The sequence below is a fragment of the Plasmodium brasilianum genome, chromosome 8 (genome assembly GCF_023973825.1).
Source record: "Plasmodium brasilianum strain Bolivian I chromosome 8, whole genome shotgun sequence".
Classification (NCBI taxonomy): domain Eukaryota; phylum Apicomplexa; class Aconoidasida; order Haemosporida; family Plasmodiidae; genus Plasmodium; species Plasmodium brasilianum.
This window is the reverse complement of record NC_090121.1, coordinates 1,696,201-1,708,315: the sequence shown is the minus strand read 5'-3', so window position 1 is coordinate 1,708,315 and position 12,115 is coordinate 1,696,201. Positions and strand designations below refer to the sequence as shown.

The following is a 12,115-nucleotide window of genomic DNA, read 5'->3' as shown; positions in this document are numbered from 1 at the left end:
AAACCAAGCAAAAATGGAATGAAAAAATAAGAAAAAGGAAATAAAAATAATTAGAAAAATGAAATAAAAAAAATTACAAAAATGAAATAAAAAAAATTACAAAAATGAAATAAAAAAAATTACAAAAATGAAATAAAAATAATTAGAAAAATGAAATAAAAAAAATTACAAAAATGAAATAAAAAAAATTACAAAAATGCAATAAAAATAATTAGAAAAATGAAATAAAAAAGTATGCAAAACTGAATGAAAAAATAAGAAAAATAAAAAAATATGGTAAAAATAAAACACAAAATATGCAAAAAGAAATGAAAAGTAAGGTACAAATAAAAAGCAAAATATGGCAAGATAAAACAAAAACTATGACAAAATAATGTAAAAAAAAAAAAAAAAAAAAAATTCTACAGAAAAATCAAATCAAATAACGTATTTGCAGGCTTGCGGACGACAACAAAATTTTTCAAAAAATAGTAAAAAAAAAAAAAGATTGTGTATTCTACGGTGTATATATTTGTACATAAGCACACGAGTACGTATTTTTTGCACGGCGCAATTTGGCAATAGCTACGCGCGCTTCTTCACATATACATTATTTTGTTTCTTCACATTCTCCTCTTTTAAGCTTTCTACATGCATTAATAAAGTGTGAAAGTAAAAAATAAAAGGAATAGTTCAGATTCAACGAGGAGTAACCAAGGAACGACAAAATTATATAAGGTCCCTGTGTTGCTAGCGGAGGAGGGAGAAGGGAAATTATTGTAAAGGAGGTAAATTTTTTTTTTTTTTTTTCCCCTTTTTAAGGTATAAATTACCTATTTACATATTTACGAATGTCATAACACTATTTTTCGCGCATTTTAATTTTTTTTAAAATTTCAAAATAACACCAAGAAAGAGCAGTTGAAGGATAAACCATTTTTTTTTTTTTTTTTTTTTTATATTTTGTTTCTTCTTCTTTACATTAAAAAGGAACGATTATTTTTTATGCACAGTCATGTGAAACATGAAGCTATTTTAAAGAAAACAATCAGAGCTTGCCACATCATTTTTCATTACATATAATGACATTATATTTTTGGCCTACTAGCACGTTTGTAAATAAAGCGAAAATGGATACGTACTTGTGTTTGTGTTTATACTCATTACCACTCAACAAAATGTGTTAAATTATTGTACTAGCAATTTTAATTTCCCCAACTCCTTACGGGGAAATAGACTAATTGACGATAGCTTAAATAGGGGTATACTAATATAAGCACATAGCCAAAAAGACACAAATTGGAAATACGAGGGGCATTTAAAAGTTTAAAGATTTATAGTTCCCCTTGTTTTTTCAGTTCGTTTCTTTACCTTATCTTTCTTTATTTTTCATTTCGCTTCTTTACTTTTCATTTCGCTTCTTTACTTTTCATTTCGCTTCTTTACTTTTCATTTCGCTTCTTTACTTTTCATTTCGCTTCTTTACTTTTCACTTCGCTTCTTTACTTTTCATTTCGCTTCTTTACTTTTCATTTCGCTTCTTTACTTTTCATTTCGCTTCTTTACTTTTCATTTCGCTTCTTTTCTTTTTCATTTCGCTTCTTTTCTTTTCCTTTTTTAATTTTTTTTTAATTTTCGCTCAAAGTTTTTTTCGAATTAAAAGGGGTAATAAATTGAGCTATTTCGTTAACATATGTAAAAGGAGGGCTTTATTCCCTTTTGTTCTGTTTTTACCTCTTCGCATTTATGGTAATAGGGTTAAGGAAAAATATTTTAATGTTGATATAATACCTTTATAAATATTTAAGATCATTACAATATGGATACAACGTGTGTGCAAGTGTATACACTACATAAACGTAGAAAAAACAAAAAAAAAAAAAGAAAAAGTAAACCTAAATGTAGCTATGATATCCTTTTATGAAGACATATATTATTTGTTCCTAATTTTGAAGAATATGTGAATTACGTGCAGGAACTAGATATTTGATATGAACGATGAATAAACGATATATGTTGCGTACATTTGGATCCCCTTTCACATATGTCCATACACACATACCCATATATACGTGTATATGCAAAAATAATTATAAATTAGTATAAATTGTAAACATGTATATAACACGAAGCTACCGCAGATTTAGTAACTACCCGTTGTCATTGCATCATTTCATTAACATTTCCAGCCGTGTGTTACTACTAACAGCTTTATTTTAAGAAACAAATGTATTATTACTATGGTGTATACTAAAAATACCTCTTTTTTTTTTTTTCATTAAAAATGAGGAAGCATACGTAGTGTGTCAGAGCTCAACTAAAACGTCCTATTTAATTTTATCTTTTTTTATTTTTGTATTTTTATTTTATATTTTATATTTTATATTTTTATATTTTTAAAAATTTCTATTTATTTTTATTTTTTTATTTATTTTTTTACGTAAACATTTTATCTTGTGCAAAAAATGCCTGTACTTAAATTCAAATGAGTTTGTAAGAAAAATAAAGGAACTGCTTTATCTGTTAGGTAGATTTTTATTTTTTTTTTTTTAGTATGTACAATTATGTACTTAATACGTGAGTACATAAGTACGTACATAAAATATGCAAATAATAATACATAATAAATAATACTTATATATGGTCATAAATATACCTATTGGAAGATTTTTCAATATATACGAAAAAAAAAAAAAAAAAAATTTTATCCAGAGGAAGAAGAGATTTTTCTAACCACTTAACACTCTTTACTTGGGTAGCTTTTCGAGCAATTTTTTTTTTTTTTTTTTTGTTAAGCGCACGAATATATATACATATATTACAATTACATTACATTACATTAGATATATGGTACATAATACATATACATACATGTACGACTACATGACTACTTATATTTGCCGTGTATGCACCTGTGGGTGGAGTTTATTTCTCAATTTTGGTCTACCAAATTTTATATAAATGTAAAGATATGATATAAAAAATATATTTGCCATAAAAAATTGTATGCAGAAAAATCTTATAATTATTTAACGTATTTTTCAGCAAAGTTTTATCATCATCGTTATTAGCAGCATCATCTTTATAATCATTATATATTTTTTTTTTTTTTATTTTTTTTTTTTTACTGGAAAAAGAGGGACATAAAATAAAAGAAAACAAAAGATTATTTTTTTATGAAAACTTAACAATTCACATTTTACATTTTGCTTAAACTTAAAATTGAACTATGGGATCAGGTACGAAATTGTTATTGCATACGTTTACATACCTTTTGCAAGATTACAATTAAGAAGTATACATGCGCGTACGTACGTTTGTAAGCATGTTTACGTATGTTTATGTATGCTTACCTACGTATTTGTATGTATATATATATGTATGTGCTTATGTGTGGAAAAGATGACAATATATAAATGTTGTATGTACTAACAGTGACAGAGAGGGAAAAACGAAATAAAGAGAAAAACATAATTAATCTTCTTTTAAATGTATATAATATGAATATGAATTTTACCATATATACATATATATACATAGATATATATATATATATATATATATATATATATATATATATATGTATACATGTATATAAAGTATGTTTTATAATCTCTTTGTACGCAGAAAAAAGGAATACTGTGCGTACAGTGGAATGTGATGCAGTTTATTTTATGAACCTTCTGTATTATCATATATTTTATTGTCATCATTTATCGACATCATTTATCGACATAATTTATTGTCAAATTTTTTTTTCAAATATTTTGCTTTTTATGCGTGAACAGGAAAACCAAGTGGATTAAGGGCCGCAAGAAAATTAAGAATCAGAAGAAGAACACAACGATGGGCTGATAAGAGCTATAAAAAATCTCATCTTGGAACGAGATGGAAGTCTAACCCATTCAGGGGAAGTTCTCATGCGAAGGGTATAGTTGTTGAAAAAGTTGCCATTGAAGCAAAGCAGGTAAAATTATGGAAAAGAAATATTTCTTGTATGTGTGTGTACATATTTTATGTATCGTCATTTATTCAAATTGTTTGTATTATACTTTTGAAAAATACTTGAAATGAGTGGAGTACGTATAAGTATGCAATAGTTAAAAGATTTGAGGAGGGGAAGGAGGGATGGAAGGAAAAAAAGATAAGTAAAAAATATCCGAATGGAGAAAAAAATAAACTGCAAAGCAAAGAGAAAAAAACAACAAAATAAGGAGGAAACAATATGAAAGGCATATTAAATAAAAAACAACAAAGTAATACACCTCCACCCTCTACACACTCCCGCCCTGATTCCATCTGTGTGCCATTAGTTCAGTGTATAGAGCTGATGGGTCAAAAGATGGATAGAAAAATTTTGAAGGAAAACAATTTTTTTTTTTTTTTATTTTTATGGTTGTTTATGCATAAAAATATTTTTGTTCCTCAACAACCGCTCCACGTTCGCTTGAACCACCTCAACTTATTACATACCCTTGCTGCATATTAGTATATGCCTATGTATGTATTTAAGCATGTATGTATGTATTTAAGCGTGTATGCATGTATGTATGCATCTATGTATGTATGTATATCGTATATGTGTGCATACATATGTTACATGTGAACGTCCCATTTTTTACTCTGCCCTCCCCCCTTTGTAGCCTAATTCCGCATACAGAAAATGTGTTCGTGTGCAGTTAATAAAAAATGGAAAAAAAATAACAGCATTTGTTCCAGGAGATGGTTGCTTAAACTTTATAGACGAAAATGATGAAGTATTAGTGTCAGGTTTTGGTAGAAGTGGACATTCAGTTGGTGATTTGCCAGGGGTTAAATTTAAAGTTGTCAAAGTGGCCAGGGTTTCCTTATTAGCATTATTTAAGGAAAAAAAGGAAAAACCAAGATCGTAATTATTTGCACATACGTGGCTTAAGGTGCTTTTTCCCTTTCCTTTAAGTCTCACATACTGTCGTATGTATGTATATATATATTTATATATATATATATATATTTGCATTGTAAGATGACAATGTTATTTATTATTATTTTTTTTTTTTCATACGTGGTATACCCATACATGTGCTGCGTTTTCACATATGTAAACATGTGTATATCTATCTATATATCCATATATATATATCTCTATCTATCTATATTTATATATATATATATGTAGATAGATAGACATAGATATAAATGCATACAGGTGTGGTGTGGGTGTGCTTTTCGCGCTTAAAGCACAGGGCCAACGTTTATTTCAGCTTCCAACCTTTTAATATTGCTACCGATTTATGACGAAAAAAAAAAAAAAGTAAAGTAAAACTGCAACATTTATATATGATCCTTATTAAAAAAGCATGTTTATGAAAAAAAAAAAAAAAAAAAAAATTAAAAAATGTACAACTGTTTGTCATCTTCATTGCAATATGTGAAAATGAATTTTTTCTTTTTTACGTGAAAATATTGTAATGCAAAATTTTTTGGGAAAAAAGGCGTGTTATGCCGCATCGCTGTTCTAGCGCGCGCGAAGGTGTTTTAACATATATATTATATATATATATATGTATATATTATGCGCATAAGCGGGCGTACAACAATTCGAAAGCGTTCATTATTTTTTTTTTATTTTATTTTTTTTAGTGATTCCCTTTCTCTGTATAACTTAAAAAATTTTCCATATTTTATTCATTTTTATGCTGTTAAAAATTTCTTTATATGCAAAATGATATGCAGTTTTGATATGGCAAAGTTATAATCGATACGCACCAACATTACATAATGTGTGTGAACAGCAAAATGGACGGGGGAGAAAAAAAAAAAAAAAAAAATATATGTAGTATATATAAATAAATATACATATATACATATATATATATATATAATACTTCAATTTATGCGTATAGAACGTGGTGCTGATAATTGATGGAAATTTTATGCAGCCCCTACAGTCTGCTTTTGCGCCATGAGGAAGTCCCTCTCTGCTGATTCTTCCCCAAAATCTATAATAGCAACTGAACTTGCTCCAATAATTTTTCTTGCATTCCCTTCTTTATCTAATTTAAATAAACCAACCCATTGTCCTAAATCTTTACTATCGTTGTCAACCATAAATAGGGGAATATTCTTTTCTGCACAAAGGGCAGTAACTAACTTTTTATATGCCGGTTCCGAGCATACATTTGATAAGAAACATACTTTTGCTTCTTTAGATTCGATGGCTTTTATAACTTCCCTTATACCAATTTTTAGTCCATCATGAACTAACGCATTCTTGATTACCTATAAAAATATTCAATGTTAATGTGTGCGAGAATTACTATGCAGAAGGTACATAGGTCATTATACCCAAAGGTGACTAGATATATACATAATAAAGTATATATATGAACATGTTAACAGTTACTAAAATAAATAATACATCACATATATACATGTACATACATAATTCTCACTTTTACAGCATATCAACGCAAACATAGGTTCATACAGTATGCATTCGCCCCTTCGAACATGCCATTATGAACAACATTAACTTTATATTATTTTTTTTCCCCCTTTTGCACAATTTTTCATATCATATTTTTCATTTTTTTTTTTTTTTTTTTTTTTCCTCATCCTCTTTTCACTTACTTTCTGTATAGCTGTGGTATTGTCAAAAACGGCCTTCTCCTCAACTACTACATTATTATCAACACTTTCAGCATCCGTCATGGTTTAAAAAATAAAAAAAAATTTTAATTAAAAAAGGAAAAACAAAATATTAATTAAAAGAAAGAAGAATTTGAAAAAAAAAAAAGAAATTGAATGGGGAAAAATTTCATAAAATTTATACAACAGGAAATATGTGAAAATGTATTTTTTGTAATTTAAAAATAGCGGGCAAATAAAAAAATGCTTTGACATGTTTTTAAAAACAACTCCAATAATTTTGTTATGAGTACGTTGTTGTACGTAGTTTATGTATATGGCTATTCATTTCAATCATGTGCTAGAGCCCCGAGCTTTTTTCTTCCATGTGTCGCATTTTGTTTACTAGTGCATAATATACGTATACATTTATGAATATTTATTTATTCTTTCATTTATTCTTTCATTTATTCTTTCATTTATTCCTTCATTTGTTCTTTTATTTATTCTTTCATGTATTCTTTCATGTATTCTTTCATGTATTCTTTCATGTATTCTTTCATTTGTTCTTTCTTTTCTTTTTTTTTTTTTTTTTTTGCTGATTTGCTTTTCTCTGAATGCTAGAAATTCCAAAAGAACTTAGCACCTACTTTGTGAATGTTAGTAGCGGTGTGCCGCGGGTATAACCTTAAAAACGTAGTTCAGTATAAACAAAGATATTATAAATACAGATATATATGAACATACGTATATATGAACGTACGTATATATGAACGTACGTATATATGAACATACGTATATATGAACATACGTATATATGAACATACGTATATATGAACATACGTATATATGAACGTACGTATATATGAACGTACGTATATATGAACGTACGTATATATGAACATACGTATATATGAACACATACACGAATAACGTACGTTCGTATAAAGTTATGTATGCGCAAAATTGGCATTAACCCCTATTTCTCTTTTTCGGAGAAGAAAACAAAAATGTTCAGGAGTGTACCCCTCTACCTCTACATAATACTGAAAAGTATGGCTCAAAAAGAAAAAACTCAGTTTCTCTAACACACGTGTAAAATGAAATATTTTGAGCATATAAATGAGGATTATTTTTTTTTTATGTTTTCCCAATTTTATAAACATAAAAGTATTCGTGTGCTTCGCACGTTGTGTACATATTTTATGCACATTTATATATATATCTATATATATATTCTTGTACGTGTGACTCTGCTTGCTAGGGAATGATTGTAAATTTGATAAAAATAGAATAATGGGTAATCCCAAAAAAGGTACATATTAAATAAATAAAAACAAAGCACCTGTAAAGGGAGAGCAGCTATGTATTGTATTTAAAAAGAAAAAAGAAGCTGTAGGTGCGCATAAACTCTGTGTAGTATCTTTATTTGTAAAACCCAATCTCATTTATACTTCATAATATATTAGAGGTCAAATTACTAAAAATGAAGAATGTTTATTTTTTCCGAAGGGGAGCAAGTCATATGAAAAATAAAACAAACCGACTGCTCCATTTTTACCATTAATTATAAAAAGGAATGAAATATTATTTATTACAATAAATTGTGTATACATAAAAATCGCGATAAGTAGGTATCATGTTAAGGTATTTTTTTTTTTTTTTTTCCCTTTATGTAGAAGTAATTACTCGAAGTTGCAGTGCCTTCACTAATTTTAAACGGGAAATAGTAAAACTCGTTTTTACGAAAAAAAATTAGCTCCGTTCATTTAGTATGACGCGTATATGCGTAAATATTTTATTTTTTTTAAATTTTTTTTTTTTTTTTTTATTGGTTTATTTCTTCATAATATTTTAAAAATTTGCTAATTCAAAAAAAAAAAAAAAAATAAAATAAAATAAAATAAAGTAATTACGAGCATGACGCAACTGCCTAAATAGAACGAAGCGCAATTCACAAGAATGTACGCGAAAAAAGTGAACATAAGGCATAAGAGAGTATTACTTTTTTAAAAAAAGAAAAAAAAATAAAATAAAATAAAATACATTGCACATTTTTCCTGCCTATACAAAAACACATACACACATGTGTATATATATATATATATATATATATATATATATATATATATATATATGTATACATCATGTGTGCCGTATCTACACCCACTCGTATGAACGCTGCAAGCGTGATAAGATGACGCCTGGATATCAATTTTTTTCCCCTAAATCATTCTGTTTATTAGCTCGTTAATATGGTTTTCTCTATTTCCCCAATCACCCGGTCTTGGTTCATTAAACGCATGTCTTTTTGCCTTAAATCCTTTTCTAGGTGGTTTTAATTTAAAGGCCCACAAGAAATTATTAACCTTTTTAAAAATAGGACCACATGTATATATCTGATATACCATATCTTCAATACCATGTATGTTATACCTTCCTAAATGCTTTGATATGTCTTCATTATCTTGAATCTTTTTTCTACTATATCTTCTTACTTTTCCTACTCTTATATATCCTCTTTTATATATCAATTTACGCACAGTTGATACACTTGGATACCCATACGTTACAAATGGTTCAACAATTTTTAACATTTCCTTAGTTGCTTTATTTACCTTAACAAAAACGCCATTATGTACTTGTAACAACCTCAATAAGCGAAATACTGTTCTAACCTTTGGAGATAATTTATTCACACCCTTCAATCTAATAACAAAAATCACCTTTTTTTCAGCTTCTCTATAAAAGCAATTATTCTTTCTAGCTTCTCTTTTTAGCATTGCTACTTTTTTCCTTTCATCCTCATACTGCTTTTCGTACTTTAGTGTCCTCTCTCGCAACTGTATCCTTTTCTTTTTGTTTATCTGGTGAAGTGGCAAAGAAGTAGTAACGAAGAGAATAGGCGAACAGAGAAACAAACGAATAGGAGTAGGTAATACATTAAATTATAGCATTATGCGTAACGAGAACTAACCAACTATACAGTCATATGTACTATTGTAATGGACAAACAAATTACGATACATACACATACATATATATATTTGTAAAAATGCATATTTGCTATATTGTTCACATCTTACCAATTTTAGCGCCTTCATTTTTTTTTTGGTCTTTTCTTTCAGTGCTTTATTTTTCAATGCCTTTTTTTTTCTCAAACTCATCATATGTTTTCCTATTTCTTTAGGATCTTTTTCCTCATACCTATCCTACAAAACATTAAATGAAATGAAATTAAAAAAAAAAAAAAAAAAAATTAGTAATTTATATTACTACATATAAAGGCCACGGCGATAAGACTGTTTTCCCACTCAAATGTGGATATCTCGTGAGAAGGCGAATACATGACGCGTTGACCACGCGCAAATAGTATAACAGTTGCACATATATAAGTATGTACGTACGTATGTATGTACATATACACATAAATACATATACATGTATATACATATAAATAAATGTATATGCATGTGCTTAATCTTACTGCCATGGTTAATAATTATTTAATGAAGCGAAAGTGCCAAAAAAAAAATGTTCCTTTCTTAAGGCAAAAAAAAAGATGATTTGCCAAATGTGCTATTCTGTCGAGTTCACGTAAAATCGTACGTTCACAAATTTGTTTTTATTTTTTTCTTTTGTTTATTTCTCTCTTTTTCTTTTCGATTTTGTATTTTCTCCTTTTAAACATTTATTAAACGTCATAAAACAAAAATTACAAAATTATAAAACTGCGATGGAAACTACTCAATTAAAAAAAAATAATAAAATAAAGTAAAAGTATAAAATAAAAATAAATAAAATCGGCACGTATACATATATTTACATATATATATATATGGATATGTAGATGTATATATGTATCCCTTTTTGGTGAACGTATCAAAACAAATTACCCTTTATTCTGCATTTAATACAGGTTTTTGTAAATTCTGCCTAATGAATAATTGACACATTTAAATAATTGTTTCATGGGAAGATTTTCTTTTTTTTTTTTTTTTTTTTTATTAACGACTGAATATAAACGTATATTTTTTAAGTGAAGGCACGAAAATAGATACCCTTAATAAAATACTAATGTATATAATGATAGTATGCATATATATGCATGTGCTAAAGCTGCTAATTAATGGTACTAATCAAAAAAAAAAAAAAGGTGTCAGGAATAAGAATCAATATGAGGGAATAAAAATTTTCAAAAAATAAACAATCTCACACCTATATTTTTTAATAAAAAAGAAATTTGTATATAATTAGTGAAGATAATTTACCAATTGAAAACCAGGTTATCTTTTTCTTTTTCTTTTTTTAATTTATGCATTAATATTCGTATGTATGCAACATATGAGGCGCGTGGTGTAGGGGGAGCAAACCAAAAGGGCTATTTAATTTTACTAATAATATTTCTATATTTATACAATTGTACATACATACGTACATACATACATTATTTATACATACATACGTACATACATACATACATTATTTATACATACATACGTACATACATACATACATTATTTATACATACATACGTACATACATACATACATTATTTATACATACATACGTACATACATACATAAATTATTTATACATACATACGTACATACATACATAAATTATTTATACATACATACGTACATACATACATTTATACATACATATATACATTTATAGTATAATAAATAATGTTTGGATAAAATTTTTTTTTTCTAAAATTTCTTTCAAATAATGCTTTTTTATATGAACTCTTTTATATGGTTTTAATTTATTTATTATATATATAAGCATATTTTTTAAGGTAATTTTTGCCTTAATTTAGAGAGATAGGGATACAGTTTTTTCAGATGTATTTATGCTGTGTAAGCTTAACATTGCCTTTTCCATATTTAAACATAAACATATGTATACTTGTTCGGGCTTATATGCGTATATGTATACTTGTTCGTGCATATATGCACGTATGTATACTTGTTCGGGCTTATATGCGTATATGTATACTTGTCCGGGCTTATATGCGTATATGTACACTTGTTCGTGCATATACGCACATATGTATATTGTTCGGGCTTATATGCGTATATGTATACTTGTGCGTGCATATATGCACATATGTATACTTGTTCGTACATACGTACATACATACATACAAATTTATATTCGCGCATATATTAATGTGCACTATTGAAATCCTCTTTTTCCTTTTGCATCTTTTGCCGTATGGTCTTAAACATTACGAATTACGATCTTTCGGTTTAATAGTAATTTAAGAAATTGCAGCAGTTTTGGTTAATTTTTGGTTAATTTTTGGTTAATCTACCAATGAAAACAAATCGATTTAAAAATAAAAAAAAAAAAGTAAATAGCATTTCTTTTTTTGTATGTAAATTGAGAATATAAAATTATATATCCAATGCATGGAAATATCATATATATATTACATTTTTATCATCCCTTAAAAAATTATTGCGATGTTATTTTTATTTTATTTTACCCTATTACATACTTTTCACGTTAAGCGACC

At 27.3% G+C, this 12,115-nt stretch overlaps 3 protein-coding genes across 3 annotated transcripts; 1 reads left to right on the top strand and 2 right to left on the bottom strand.

Annotated features, from left to right (window-relative positions):
* Positions 1-3,208: 3,208 nt before the first annotated feature.
* MKS88_002524 (40S ribosomal protein S23) lies at positions 3,209-4,871 on the top strand (the record flags this gene model as incomplete). The annotated part of the gene is made up of 3 exons (XM_067215542.1): positions 3,209-3,218; positions 3,768-3,946; positions 4,623-4,871. 3 exons carry the CDS (start codon positions 3,209-3,211, stop codon positions 4,869-4,871), a joined length of 438 nt encoding a protein of 145 aa, XP_067073958.1.
* Positions 4,872-5,892: 1,021 nt separating this feature from the next.
* Positions 5,893-6,672, bottom strand: MKS88_002523 (40S ribosomal protein S12; the record flags this gene model as incomplete). Its single annotated transcript, XM_067215541.1, has 2 exons — positions 5,893-6,240; positions 6,592-6,672. 2 exons carry the CDS (start codon positions 6,670-6,672, stop codon positions 5,893-5,895), a joined length of 429 nt encoding a protein of 142 aa, XP_067073957.1.
* A 2,141-nt stretch (positions 6,673-8,813) lies between these two features.
* Positions 8,814-10,081, bottom strand: MKS88_002522 (60S ribosomal protein L7; the record flags this gene model as incomplete). Its single annotated transcript, XM_067215540.1, has 3 exons — positions 8,814-9,455; positions 9,675-9,800; positions 10,076-10,081. The coding sequence occupies 3 exons, from the start codon at positions 10,079-10,081 to the stop codon at positions 8,814-8,816; spliced, it is 774 nt and encodes a 257-aa protein (XP_067073956.1).
* Between the last annotated feature and the right edge of the window lie 2,034 nt (positions 10,082-12,115).